Genomic DNA, 15000 nt, shown 5'->3' with positions numbered 1-15000 from the left:
TGTGATGGGGGTGCCAAGTATGGGGTGCCACGTCTGCCATCTCCCGGCCTCGCTCTGTGCCCCGTTGTGTGCCGTGGATCGCCGCCCTTCGCCTGGAGCTGGGGAGTTGGTGGGCGGTTCTCTTGTTCCTCCTCCTCGGCATCGTTTTATTATCTTTCTTCTTCCTTTTTCTTCTGCTTCTTCATTCTCTCATTATTATTATTATTATTATTATTATTATTATTATTATTATTACTATCAGTATCATTCTTCTTTTTCTTCTTCTTACTGCTCCTCCTCCTCCTTGCCATCCTACTTTTTCACCGCTTTATCTTCTCCCCTTTCTTCTTTTCCCCCTTCCCCTTCTTCTTCGTTTCTTCTCCTTCCTGTCCTCCTCCTCCTCCTTCACCTTCTCTTTTTTTCATTCTTCTCTTATTTCTACTTTTTATTCTCTTTCTCCTCTTCCTCATCATCATCATCGTCCCCGTCCTCCTCCTCCTCCTCCTCTTGATCGTCCCCGTCCTCCCACTCCCTCTTTCTTCTTCCCTCTCTCCTATATTTCTTTTTTTCAGCTTATTCTCTTTTTTCCCCTTTATTTGTTTTAATTCTCCCGCTACTATCCAACTCTCCGGTAGTCTCTCCTTCTCTCCTCTTCCCCTCCTTCGTCATCGTCAGTCATCACCATTTTCACGTCATCACCCGAATCCGTCCGAGTCCAGAGGGATACGAATCGGCTCCTGGGTGATGCTTGGTTTGGGAGCGTGGGTGAAGCGAGGAGAGATTGTGGAGGGAGGGAGAGGGGGAGATGGGGAAGGAGGGTGTGGGAGGGAGGGGGAAGGAGGGGGAGGGAGGGAGGGAAGGAGGGGGAGAGGGAAGGAGGGAGGGAGAGGGAAGGAGGGAGGAAGGGAAGGGAGAGGGAGAGGGTAGGGGAAAGGAGGGAGGAGAGTGGAGGGGGGGAGGGAGGAGGGAGGAGGGGGGGGGAGGGAGGAGGGAGGGGAAAGGAGGGAAGGGGGGAGAGAGGAAGGGACGGAGGGAGGTGGGTGGGAGGTGGGAGAGGGAGGGAGAGAGAGAGAGAGCGAGAGCGGGCAGGAGGGAGGGAGGGAGGGGGTTAAGGAAGGAGGGAGGGAGGGAGAGCCTAATCTGTGCAATTTGGGTCATGTCACCGCATACAGCTGAGCGCTCTCTCGGCTGACAGGAGCCTCTGGTGGCTGACGTGACGAATGGGGTGTTTGCGGCGGGACTTGAAAGAGCGTGCGCGCGCGCTCCGTCTCGCGTTTTGGTCGAGGTCGTTTCGCGGGCGGGGAGGGTGCCTTTGGGAGGAGGGCGGGCGGGCTGGGTAGGATTTCTCCGTGTTTAAATGTTTTTCTACATTTTTTAATTAATTTATTTATTTATTTTTTATTTTTTTTATTTTTTTATTTTATTTTTTTTGGCTGTTTTTCCTTCCTTTGTTTCTTATCATCTCGTGTTCTGTTGTTTCACTCGATTCCCCTGTTTTTTGGTCGGTCTTTCCCCTTCCTCTTCTCACCTCTTTATCACCCCTCCTTCTCTCTAACCCTGTCATCCCCACCGTCTTCTCACCTCTTTATCACTCTCCCCTTCCCTCCCTTCTTTCCCCTCCCCCCCTCCGTTCTTTACCCTCCCCTCCCCTCCCCTCTCCTTCTTTTCCCTTCTATCCCCTCCCCTCCCCTCCCCTCCCGTCTTTTCCCCTCACCCCTCCTCCCCTCCCCTCCCTCCCCCTCCCCTCCCCTCCCTTCTTTCCCCTCCCCTCCCCTCCCCTCCCCTCTTCCCCCCTCCGTCCACCCCAAGACCCACGACCAGCTCCCGGCCGCGAATCGCAGGAGCGGCCGAAAGCAGCCTCGCGTCCCAGTGACCCGAGGAGCAAGCACTGGGCGACGCGCGGTCTTCCTGTCGTCGGCCTCAGTTCCCCTGGGCTGCCGGGTCGCTTCTCGGGGCGTTGCGGCTTGGGAGGGTTCGCGATAAGGATAAAAAAAAATATGGGGGTTTTGAGGGGGCGGGTTGGTGTTCGAAGGGGGATGGGTTGGCGATAAGGGTAAAAATAGGGGTTTTGAGGGGGGGGGGTGTTGGTGTTCGAAGAGGGGGGGGGGGGGGTTCGCGATCAGGATAAAAAAAATAGGGGGTTTTGAGGTGGGAGGTTGGTGTTCGAAGGGGGTGGGTTGGCGAAGAGGGTAAAAATAGGGGGTTTAAGGGGGGGGTGTTCGAAGGGGGATGGGTTGGCGATAAGGGTGAAAAATAGGGGGTTTAAGGGGGGGTCGCGATAAGGGTAAAAGTAGGGGGTTTAGGGAGGTGTTCGATGGGGGATGGGTTCGCGATAAGGACAAAAAATAGGGGGTTTTGAGGGGGCGGGTTGGTGTTCGAAGGGGGATGGGTTGGTGATAAGGGTAAAAAATAGGGGGTTTAGGGGGGGGTTGTGTTCGAAGGGGGATGGGTTGGTGATAAGGGTAAAAATAGGGGGTTTAGGGGGGGGGGGTCGAAGGGGGGTGGGTTGGCGATAAGGACAAAAATAGGGGGTTTAGGGGGGGGTTGGTGTTCGAAGGGGGATGGGTTGGTGATAAGGGTAAAAATAGGGGGTTTAGGGGGTCGAAGGGGGTGTGGGTTGGCGATAAGGACAAAAATAGGGGGTTTAGGGGGGGTTGGTGTTCGAAGGGGGGGTGGAGGGAGGTGGTAGGGCTCTGAACAAAATATCTTTGACCTCAGTGGTACTTTTTCTGATGGTTTCGCGTTGATCGAAGTGTGATAGTCATGCGATGATGACACTGATGATGATGATGATTATAACAGCGATGGTGATGATGATACTGATTTTGATAATTAAGGCAAAAAGAGTAAATGATGATAATAGTAATATCAGTAAGGATAATTACGATGATAATAATGATGATAGTAATAGTTATAGTTATTATCATAATTGTTATAATGATAATGATAATAATGATAATTATTATTATTATTTTTAATGAGAATGATAAACATGATAATGGCATCAATAATAATGATAATAACAACGGTAATCATCATCTAATTCATAGTCATAATAGTAATGATAATGATGTTTTTAATGATAATAATAATGAATATTATTATCATCATCATCATCATTATGATGATGATCATGATGATGATTATTATTATTATTATTATGATGATGATGATGATGATGATGATGATGATGGCAACGGTAAAGATAACCGGACTCAGCCTCCGAATTTGACAAAACGTAAATTCCGGTAAAGACTCAGACGCTGATGCTGAAGAAAAGCGGGAACTGGCAAGACACAGGTGCGTGGGTCCCGTGCCAGGTCTCCCACAGTAGAACCTGCAGTCAAGCCCACAACACCTCTTATTCGCCGTCCGTAGCGCCCGCTCGCGTAGGGACTCGCACCTACAGGTCAGTGCAGGTACAGGAACCTCTCTCACACACACACGCACACACACACACACACACACACACACACACACACACACACACACACACACACACAAACACACACACACACACACACACACACACACACACACACACACACACACACACACACACACACACACACACACACACACACTCCTTCCCCGTGTTCAACTGGTTGCCTTGCCGCGCCAAGACACTAATGATCGTCACCGTTGCAGGGGTGTATGGGAGCAGCGTGGAGTCGACCAGCCACATGCCCTCCGCCCCGCCCACGCCACCCACCGCAGCGAGATGGGCGTCCGCCGACCTCCCCGAGCAGCCCAAGTCGAGTCCGGCGGCAGAGGCTGAACGGATGACCATGTACCGGTGCATCATCTCCTCCATTGTGGAATCCGAGACCATTTACCTGGAGTGCTTGGATGTGGTGTTGCAGGTGAGTGGCGCTAACTACCTCAGAATGTTGTTTATGTGGTTTGTGCATATGCTGTACTTGTTATCGTATGTGTATCACTTGGTGTATAGAATATGTATTACCTCTGGAATGTATGTGTATATTATGTTGTGGAAATACTTATTGCATGTAGGTATGCGTTTATTATCTTTTGTGACTTATTCAATTTGATTATGACCGTATGACATTTTAATCCTAGAAAGTTGAATGTTAAAAACTTGAACCATGGTTTATAGGTAATATTTTTTTCATTATTGGGTAAATCCAATTCTGTACACCCGTCTTTCACATTACACTTATACATAGGGACACCGATGAGTGGTAATAGAGTTTCATATGGCCACAAGTTTATTTATGGCAAAAACACGTAAAAGTGTATAAATATTTGTGAGTTGTGATAGTAACGTTGTTTCGTATTTCTTCAAACACAACAGAAATTCCACGATACTCTTAAAATTGCACTGTATGCCAGCTAACGTGACCCATCCCTACAGTACATGAAGGCCCTGAAGGCTACCCTGACGACCTCCCAGCCCGTGATCTCGCCGGACGACTTCTCCACCGTGTTCTACCGCATCAGCGAGCTCCACGCAGCCCACAGTGCCTTCCTCCAGGGCCTCAGGGAACGCTCCTCGCAGCTCGATGGCTCTGGCACCATTGGGGAGCTCTTTAGAGATCTGGTAAGAAGTCATGAGAGGGTTTCGTTCCCATATGGATAGCAATAGGTATCTGATCTTTATCCATAGTTTGGCTTGCAGTTTGTAATGATGTTTTTAGTTGAGTCATATAAAGGATTTTTCATTCATATATCTATTCAAATGAGTATAGTATGTGAAGAATCTGTCATGCCACTTTGGGAAAGAAAGGATGAGAATTTTTGTTTAATTTTGTGGATAATTATCCACAAGACAAACTATATTCATATAAGTTCACATCACTTTAATGCAACTCCTTTATGTGTTATCTTTAAGGTAACTTTCATTTGCATTATTGTTCATTAGGTAATATTTTATGTATTTTTATCCCTTGTCTTCTTAATTACTGTATCCATATCATTACAAGGTTAGCATAGTTCCTTTCAAAATGTATTTTTTTTTTTTTTACAAAATAATGAAGGTTTAATAGCAGAAACAATAATACAAACACTCTTCCACAGGCAAGCAAGTTAGATGTGTATGCCTCCTTCCTGCAAAACTACCCTCGTGCCATAGAAACTGTGAGACGGTGCAGTTCTCAGAGTCCTCAATTTGCCGACATCACACGTTCCATCAAACTCCGGTCCCTCCAGGGCCAGCCACAATCTCTTGAGGACCTCTTGCACAGACCCGTTGCAAGAGTCCAGAAAAATGCTCTAGTCCTTCATGTAAGTTTTTTATTTGGTATTTTATTGTCTTGCTTAGTTGATTAACTAGTTTTTGTCAAATAATAGGGATAAGGAAGAGGTAGTTAAACTCTTTTGAGGTTTAGATAATTTTACACATTTAATGAATTCTGTGTTTTTCAGCATTTTACTCATAAGTAATATTCATTAATAGATGTATGAAAAAATCTATATGGATGTAATGGTATATCATGACTAATGAATAAGAAAGTCTGTTTATCACAATATATAGATGTATAATGTTATGATTGCATAACAGATTACAATACGCAAATCACATTATAGTTTAACTAATTTTCATTTTCATTTTCAGGACTTGCTCAAGTATACTTCAGAGAACCATCCTGATCATGAAACTTTGAAAGAAGCTCTCAAACTTACACAAAACTTTTTAACACACCTCTCAATGATTCACACTGAGGCGATGTTTCCAGTAAGTAATATGGCATGAAGCTCTACAACTGAATTTTATTTCCTTTTTATTTATATGTAACTTAACCTGTTGGATCTTATCATCATGAAAAATTTGGCTAAGGGCTGGGATGACAGGAAAGTGTTATTATGAGATATTATTGCTGAGTGGCGAGTGACACAGACATCTCACCATGGGTGCATAAGGCTCTTGAAATGGAATTAGACTCAATGAATCTTTAGGAAGGGGCTTTTGTATTATTTCCACCAGTAAACAAGAATAAAATGTAATATGTGTAAGCCATGGCTGGAAGAGTGCTGGCTCCATCGAGGACATTTCAAAGTGCAGCAACCTATTCCTGCCCACCTTAAATGGCAGCTTAGGGTGTGTTCAGGAAAAGTGAATATTACTAAGATGAAAACAAATAATACAAGTAACTTATTGATACTGGCTGTTATTGTTTTTGCATAGAATTGTAGACTACCTAGAGAGATTATATGGAGTCTGCTCAATGAAAATTGTCTATTCTAATCTTGATAGAGTGTAACAAATGACAAATATAGACCTTAGAAAATGGCAAAACAGCACATGCAGAATAAGAACTAATATCATAGCAATGAGGAGGCAAGCAATCTTGATATTGTACATGATTTTTTTGTGTGTGGGCAGGGTCTACAACACACATACCCTGAGTATGTGTGTAACTACTCAAGTAACCTAATGCCTGGATATTGGTCCACTTGCAAGCTGCAGGGCAACCAGATCCAATGGGTTGAAATAACTTTAATACTTTTATAAGTTAGCCATCCAGATTGATCAGTCTGATTAACTTAGGTAGAATCAATTAAGTTCATAGGAGTTTTTACGTGTGCGGTTATTAATATTTTTTATGTTTACAGGCTCAGGATCGTCCTCAGCGGCACTTGGTTCGCAATTCATTTATTGTAGAGTTGGTTGAAGGTCACAGGAAACTTAGGCATCTCTTTTTGTTCAATGATGTAATAGTTTGTGCCAAGTACAAAGTAAGTGGCGCTGTGAGTATATTCATATTTTTTGTTGCCTTTAGTTATAAGTGTTAATTAATGATGAATTTAATTTTTCTCTATATATTGCTGATTGTTCTTTCCATAATAGAAAAAATGATTTGTCACTTTTAGTTTTTGGCATAAATAAGCCTTATTCCAAGGTTTGTTTACCTTTCTTGTGGAAATAAGATTGTGCGTATAATAAGACATAGCAAATTCTAAATATTTTTTCTTCTTTTTACAGCCAACGGGAAGATCAGAGAAGTTTACATTTGAAGTGAAATGGTACATTAGCCTCCATGATATAGCTGTGTTAAATGACAGTGGACCAGAGACACTAAAAGAATCTAATCCTCCAAACTTGGTCTCACTTAAGTCACAAGCCTCTACTATTCGCGACCAGTTGAGACGGTTAGACAGTATGGGTGAAAAGGGGGTAAGTGGCAGTAAAGTTGAAATAGATTGATATAAAAAGAATGAAACAGCAGGGAGAGAGAAAAAGTATAAATTTTCATATATTTAGATAGAGAACAACTTATTGCAAAGATTTCTTTTTTTTCTAATGTGAAAATTGTACAATAAGAAATCAATTATTGATCATACATAATGTTCATTTCCACTTCCCTTACAGGCTGGCCGAATGAATCAAGCACGAAATGAAAAACATCGGAAGAAACTAGCTGAATTGGAAGCCCAGCTAGTTCTAGCATCTCCCAATCTCCCATTTAGAATATCAAAGCGAGCGGGACCTGTCCACACATTCCTTCTAACTTCAGAGTATGAGCGAGATCAGTGGGGTGAAGCCATCCAAGTACTGCAGGTAAGGGTGAATGGCAATGATGACGGAGGTCCCTTTTGCCAATAAGTGTGTAGGGGATGGGGGATTTTTTGTTTGTTGTTTGAACAATTTTACTTTTCACTGGCTTGCCTTCACAGGTCTCGGGTATGTCAGCTTCAGATCGCAAGTTGAGCAGGACTTTTCTCCTAAAGTTCCATTTGCTACAGAGGGGAACACTTCTCATAGAATCTCTCCATCCACACTTCCCTCGGGCAATAAAGGCCCATACTTCCTCTCGCTCTCTATTCACTTCATGCTTCGTGAGCATTACTTTATAGGATTGCGGTTGCTGCCCTGCATGATCGATTTTGCAGAGATGTGTTTGCAGTCCCATTGGATTCCTCACACTCAGAAGATGCAGTTTCTTTTGTACCATCCTTTTCTTCTTTTTTTTGATTATTAAACAAATGATTGTCCTTCTCTTTGTTATTACTATTTTTTTTAATGTTCATGATTATGAATTATCATATCCCTCCTTCAAATCAGAGTTCTTTACGGCTATGTGGTGGATTTATTTTTAGTAAATTAAGTGTGTTTTAATTAGCAGTTGTTTGGTTCTTTGCACAATTTATTTATAAGAAGTGATTACGAGTGGAGTGATGTATCCTGTCCTGAGTGATTTGTCTGTGTTTCTTTTCCAATATGATTTAGGTATTCATCCAAAATGTATCATAAACAATTTCTCCAAAACCTTACAGGCCAACACCCCAGGAGTCGGTGGAAGTTCTCTCACCCTCCATGAGCTCCAGGGATGGATCACAGCCTACAGATCCTTCCTGAAGACCAACATGGGTTCCTTCTTACTCAAGTCAGGGAGAGACGATTCTTTACTGCTTGGTGACCTGCACATTGTGGTTTCTAGTCTACATGGCCTTACTAGACCTGCAAGTGAGTACACTTTTAAGACAAAAGTTGTGAAGTTATAAAATACAGATAGCCTCATCTTTGTACATATAGAAAATCACAAGTGTACCTGTGAGCACGTGTGTGTGTACTTACATTTATGCATCTATGTACTGTGGAGATAGATTTAGAAATCAGAAAAGAATAGTCTGTCCACAAAACTACCTCCAATACAAAGTATAATTTACTAATAATTTTACATTTCCAGAGATGTTTGTGTGCTTCGAAGTAGACTCGTATGGTCATTTCTTCCGTAAAGTAAAGACAAAACAAGCTGACGGGGTTGAACCCCACTGGAATCAGGACTTCATAATTGAATTGGAAGGGTCACAGACACTTCGAATATTATGCTATGAAGAAGATCCAAAGTTGGGTGTGCAACTGAGGGGAAAGGCTCACCTTGAGGTAACTCTTTATGTAGTTTTGTGCACTTTTGATTTTATAATGAGAATTTTAAGTGAAGCTTAAATAAAGCAACATATATACTTTAAACTAATATATCTGTCTCTTCCATATCAAGTTTCTAATTAATGCTCTCATTCCATTAGCTGTCACGTTCATGGTTGAGTGACACCTTGAATGAAAGGCGGGTCAGTCTTCAGGATTTGGTGTTGGTGCTTTCCCTAAAGTTCCTTCCTCCCGAAGCCACACTCAGAAGAGTCCCAACTGGAAAGTCATCTGGATTGTTTGGCACTAACATTGCCAATGTGTGCAAGTGAGCATTATTTTCCTTTTCTACTCATTAATTAAGTATTGCTGATAATGAAAGTGTTCGAGGGGGTTAAGGGAAAGAATATTTATATATTAAATCTTCTTGAAAATGATGTTTTCCTCTGGTGTCTCTTCAATGGTTTTTCTTTTCAACAGGCGAGAAAAGAGAAGTGTACCATTTATAGTGACAAGGTGTGTGCGTGAAGTGGAAAGACGTGGGATGCAGGAGGTCGGAATATACAGGGTATCTGGCTTAGCATCTGATATCACAAAGCTGAAAAAGTCTTTTGAGTCAAGTAAGTCTTTGTAGCATATATATATATTAAGAGGTTAAAATTAAGAGATTTTGTGAATGACTTTTGTTATATATATTAATAACTGATTTCTTGCTTATATATTTTTGTATGTTATTTTTTTTGTAATTATCATTACAATTTTCAACAGATCCATATGAAGCTGAACAACTTGTCAAAGAGGTGGACATTCATTCAGTTACTGGCCTTCTAAAGCTTTTCCTGCGTGAACTTCCGGAGGCTCTCTTTACGGATGAACTCTATCCTCGTTTCTTTGAAGCATACAGTGCTGCAGATCCTGAGTACCGGAAAACCACAATACTCAAACTATTTTCATCGCTACCCCAGCTAAACCAGTCAATTATCGCCTATCTTCTTGAACATTTAGTAAAGTAAGGAAACTGTAATGATTACTGTGAACTATGACAGGCGTTTATAGTCCTATGTATTGGAAATTTGAATAGCATTAAGAATTTACAATGACATAGAAATTCTCTTTACAGTTTATTCTCAATGTTCTGTGTAAAGTGAAAAGATAGAAGTTGAAATTTCATGATTTAAGACATGAATTGATCAATCTATATCTGCTTAGAGCCTCTTGTATTGAAGAAAAAATTGTTACTTCTGATATTGATTATTAATGTTTTTTTTTTTCTTTTGTTTTTTTTTAGAGTACACCAGATGGAGCATCAGAATAAAATGTCTCTTCATAACTTGGCCACAGTCTTTGGGCCAACGCTGATCCGGCCAGGAGCCAAAGCCGGCAACCCATCTCCAGCAGAACAGCTGGCAGCAGGCACAGTGGATGTCATGGCTCAGGCAGGAATACTCCATTTCTTCCTCACAAGACGTGCACATGGAGAACCAATACAGGGTGTCAACCAATAGGTGTAGAGTCATATATTGTATGTGTGTGTATATATATCTATTATTTAATATTTGTTTTTAACTATCACTTTCTGAACAGAAGTTCAGATCATAATACTGGACTCAATTGCCATTAAAGGCCTTATGGATGGTGGTATCAAGGCTTCTCATTCTCTGGTCTAGATGCAATGCTATAGAATTATCTAGTGACAACACTATGTATATAAGACATTTATATTGAACTTTACAGTGAATTCTACTGTGTTTTCTCATATTAATTGCTAGTGGCTAAAAGTAAATACTGCCAACAAGATGTAGATGTGGAAAAAAACTAATATTAGTGGAAAAAGAAAGAGGAAATAAAATAGATTAAAGATCTTCCATATTTCCATATTTTGTATGTGAAGCGGAAGTTGGTAAACATACCCCTGGAAAAAGGATAGTTTTTCAGACGGGACTTTGTAACCTCAAATGCCTTCCTGTTCAACCCACACATTTTATACTCTTTGATATCATAATCCTTTTCAGGTTTTTAGGTTAAACTTGGATGTTCTTTGCTTTTTTTTTTTACATGCGAGTGCTAAGACCATTGTTCTGTTCAGTAAAGTTCATGCATTTTGCCCCAGAAGAAAAGAATCAGTGCCTACTGGAAGAGAACCTAACATACACTGTGAAGTTTTCCACCTTCATGTGAGTTGTAGATGATTTTAGATAAATGTGTCATTTTTGGAGGATGCAGTAGAGAGCCTTAGACACTTTTTTACGCAAGTAAAATGAAGATAGAATAAAGATGATATATATTTATGTGAGCCTCAGGAGATGAGCTGAACTTGGATTTTTTTCTCCTTTTCTACTTTCTCTGTTCTCTTGAAAATGCTAGTCACTACCATGTGAAAGTTGGTATGAATGAAAGTATGATTTACATTCGTGTTGAGCTTTACAAAACTTGTCACTGAATTAATTTATAGCTGTACCAGATACCCATTCTTTATATAACAGTCCTTGCAACTGTAAGCAGATTGATTTTTTTGTGACAAATCATATATTCCTGGTACTGATTCATTTCTTTTTCTGTCATAGAAATATTTCACAGTAAGATTTGTGGAGAATCATATTAAATCAATATTCAGGTTAAAAAAAACTTGACAGTTTGTCAAAGTAATTTAGTTATTGCATAAAAAAGAATGGTTAGTCTCATAGATTATGTGAATACTTGTATTTCTGAGAATACATAAAGCCTTACATAAAGTAAATTTCTATAGCCAGTGACAGATAGTAATGCTGTATATGTTGCTTGAATGACGATTTACTACAAAGGATTAATGCATACATAAATATGCTCTACATACAAAAATATTTGCATGATTAGGATGATAACAAGGCAGTGACAGTGTTATTTAACCTGACAGACTTCATCTACAGAGCTTTTATACCATTAATAATACCAGCTGGAGCAACAAAAACAAAGCATTCATGTTCTTTGCAGTATAAATGTTTCTCTTTTTACAGAATGATTCACAACTGTTGTATACTGTTTGTGCTCAGATACTAAATACCTGAGATACATATTGAAATGTTGAAATATGTTTGTGTATTACAATATCTCAGTTTTTTAAGGTGTGATATTTAAAAGATGTTGCATTATCTTTTGCGATGGTATGGATATATTTTATTTTTTCCCTAAACCATTCCTAAAATACTATGTATTTCCACAACATCATATTTTGTATGACTTAGATGCCAATGTATTTTTATCCTGTTTTGTTACCATTTCTTATTGTTTTATAGAGTTTTTTTTCAAGTGCAAATCCAAAATAGGAATGTTGCCATAATAAGATTTGTATTATAGATCCAGTGATCAAGATAATAAGTATAAGTCATTGCTACTGTGATACATTTGAGTTGAATAGTAAAATTATTGTGTATTTAGTTCTTTCGTACACTTTTAAAAAGAAGAGTTCATTTAGGTTCCATTTCAGTTCCAACATTGTAGAGTATCATTACCCCATATTTTTTAATAATCCTATTAAGTTTTGGTATTTTTTTCTAATGTGAATGCATCTCAGGTGCTGGCAAAGTTGCTGAAGGAAACAAATATGAAAAATAACTGCATACAAATTGTGCAGTTAAGGTATTTGTGGAACAGTACCATAGTTTTGGTTTTAAGAACATATCAAGGGTCTCTGTGTGTAATCATATCATATATGAAATATACTCTTGCAAAATGCTTGTTAGGTGTACTGTGATGTGTTATACATATATATAATTTTTTTCCAGTCATCTTTTACAAAGAGTGAATTGTAACCTCCTCCATTCATTGATACCTGTGGCCTTGACAGCATTCAGGTGTGTGAGAAGCAATTACCGTATCTTTTGCTCGGTGGTTTTTCATTTAATCTTTTCCAGGGATTGGCCCATAACTTTGGAAAAAATTCTTGGAATACACTGTAATCCTTTCTTGAGATACAATGTAATCCTAAATGTGTCAGCATATTATATCTATAGGTGATATGTACTCTGATCTTGTATTAATATCACAGTCATAAAGAAATACTTATAAAAGTTAAAAAAAAAAAACCTTGATGGTGCACTAGCGGTCAGAAGAGAATGCAGAACATTGCATTACAAGACCTTCATCTGGTGCGAGTTTCCTCTCGTGTGCAATGGATAGTATTGCTACTTGTCTATGATACTCTTGTGCTCATGATGCATCATTGTGACACCAGTAATGGAAAGTGCTTATGTAGGTGTAGATATTTGTATATATATATATTTGTAAATTGTGCTTATTTTGTACATTAGGTGTCTGGATACTTTTGTGTAAATGTCATAGTCAGTGCATATTATATTTTAGTTTATAGGTTAATATTGCCTGAACAAATTTATGTTTCCAGAAATGAGGTAACCGTGGATTCCTCTTACTCTAAAATTGAAATCATTTGTATAGTCTTTATAGTGGTCATCTTGATATGCTCAGATTGTTATGCTTAAATTTTGAGCTATATGTTCAAACCTTACAGAAATTTGTTCATATTGTTAGTTATCTGGCTCAATCTTTATTAACCATTCATCTTTTTAGAAAATAAGAAAGGAGATCGTGTTACATCAGCTTGTTCAAGAAAAGTTGATTGAAAATTATCATAAAGAATAAAACCATTATATCTTTGATCTGTTGTGATATCTCATTCAAAAAAGTTTCCCATGTGAATAGGATTTGTAAAAAGGTATGTTGAAGGATTTTCAACTTTTGTGCAGATAGGAGATTGTGTTACGTTTGATGTGGTACAGCCATTTTACCACTGGTTCTTCTGTATACTGAACTACATTCACACTGAAAGAGCTGAGAAACACAGTAGTGGACCAGAAACTGTATTTTTGCATCTATTGTATACAGAGTTGTATTTGTACTTAAGAATTATGTAGAAGTATTGAATATTTTACTTTATCCTTTGCAGTGGGGAGTTCAAATTCAATTAAATATGAGATCATTTGTACTCGAAGATGCTGCTGATCTGAATTTTAAAATATTTTGATGTATAGGGTCAACAGAGGAACATGAATTTTCTTGTGATTTATTTCAAAAAGTGATTGCAACTTTTGTCATAACTGTCTATTAAAAAAGAAGAAAATTATTACTATCACTAGTTTCCAGATAATACTGCTGAATGAAATAGTGCATTTACTAAGGTATTCTGGTATGGATTAAAAGTAGATAGAGAAACAAGAACCAGATAATCTAGTAAAGATATGGTGCAATGAGTGAAAAGCAAAATGAGTTAACATCTGTCTCTACCTCTCTCTCTTCCCCCTCTCTCTCTCTCTCTCTCTCTTCCCCCCCCCCCTCTCTCTCTCTCTCTCTCTCTCTCTCTCTCTCTCTCTCTCTCTCTCTCTCTCTCTCTCTCTCTCTCTCTCTCTCTCTCTCTCTCTCTCTCTCTCTCTCTCTCTCTCTCTCTCTCTCTCTCTCTCTCTCTCTCTCTCTCTCTCTCTCTCTCTCTCTATCTCTCTCTATCTCTCTCTCTCTCTCTCTCTCTCTCTCTCTCTCTCCATCTATCTGTCTCTCTCTCTCTCTCTCTCTCTCTCTCTCTCTCTCTCTCTCTCTCTCTCTCTCTCTCTCTCTCTCTCTCTCTCTCTCTCTCTCCTCTCTCTCTCTCTCTCTCTCTCTCTCTCTCCTCTCTCTCTCTCTCTCTCTCTCTCTCTCTCTCTCTCTCTCTCTCTCTCTCTCTCTCTCTCTCTCTCTCTCTCTCTCTCTCTCTCTCTCTCTCTCTCTGAGGGACTGAGTTAATGGTATTTTTTAAAAAGTCAGAAATAATAGTCAGACTTACCTAAGCCTAAGCGATAGTGATTCTGTTGGTTAAATTAAATTTAAAAAGTTATTAAATTTCGCCATTTTAATTAGATGAACGAAAAAAAAGTATTCATTTGAGTGAATTTTGTGAATCAAATGAAATATTTTGATCTGCGGGCTCTCGGTATGCTGAACTAGGATGTACCAAAAAGAGATACCTTACACTGGAAGAGGCCCAAACTGAGTTGCGATAGAGCTAAGAGAGGTATCGCATACTACAATAGATTACTGGGTATCAAGTATTGGGGTTTATAAAATGTAACATTAACATATATATAGAAAAAGAACGCAATATGAACATGTACTTGAAAAATGAATGCAGTATACATATATTCACGGAAATTGTGCACCCACATAGAAAAAGA

The 15000-nt window shown here is 39.5% G+C and overlaps 1 protein-coding gene across 11 annotated transcripts in view; it reads left to right on the top strand.

Annotated features, from left to right (window-relative positions):
• Positions 1 to 13718, top strand: part of RhoGAP1A (Rho GTPase activating protein at 1A) — a 281456-nt gene extending 267738 nt beyond the window's left edge. For 5 of the 11 annotated variants that reach the window (XM_070129607.1, XM_070129611.1, XM_070129617.1 and 2 more), the window contains 14 exons: positions 3628 to 3842; positions 4355 to 4540; positions 5017 to 5223; positions 5555 to 5674; positions 6553 to 6687; positions 6923 to 7114; positions 7310 to 7498; positions 7615 to 7776; positions 8215 to 8404; positions 8628 to 8824; positions 8968 to 9134; positions 9287 to 9426; positions 9575 to 9815; positions 10095 to 13718. In XM_070129607.1, the coding sequence (XP_069985708.1) occupies positions 3628 to 3842; positions 4355 to 4540; positions 5017 to 5223; positions 5555 to 5674; positions 6553 to 6687; positions 6923 to 7114; positions 7310 to 7498; positions 7615 to 7776; positions 8215 to 8404; positions 8628 to 8824; positions 8968 to 9134; positions 9287 to 9426; positions 9575 to 9815; positions 10095 to 10311 (2558 nt within the window). In that variant the 3' untranslated portion in view covers positions 10312 to 13718. The remainder of the gene's footprint in view (positions 1 to 3627; positions 3843 to 4354; positions 4541 to 5016; positions 5224 to 5554; positions 5675 to 6552; positions 6688 to 6922; positions 7115 to 7309; positions 7499 to 7614; positions 7777 to 8214; positions 8405 to 8627; positions 8825 to 8967; positions 9135 to 9286; positions 9427 to 9574; positions 9816 to 10094) is intronic. The other 6 variants (XM_070129608.1, XM_070129612.1, XM_070129614.1 and 3 more) reach the window with 3 other exon arrangements.
• Positions 13719 to 15000: the final 1282 nt, after the last annotated feature.

Source organism: Penaeus vannamei, chromosome 14, assembly GCF_042767895.1.
Source record: "Penaeus vannamei isolate JL-2024 chromosome 14, ASM4276789v1, whole genome shotgun sequence".
Lineage (NCBI taxonomy): Eukaryota > Metazoa > Arthropoda > Malacostraca > Decapoda > Penaeidae > Penaeus > Penaeus vannamei.
The sequence above is the reverse complement of the archived record's forward strand: the minus strand, read 5'-3'. Positions and strand labels throughout refer to the sequence as shown.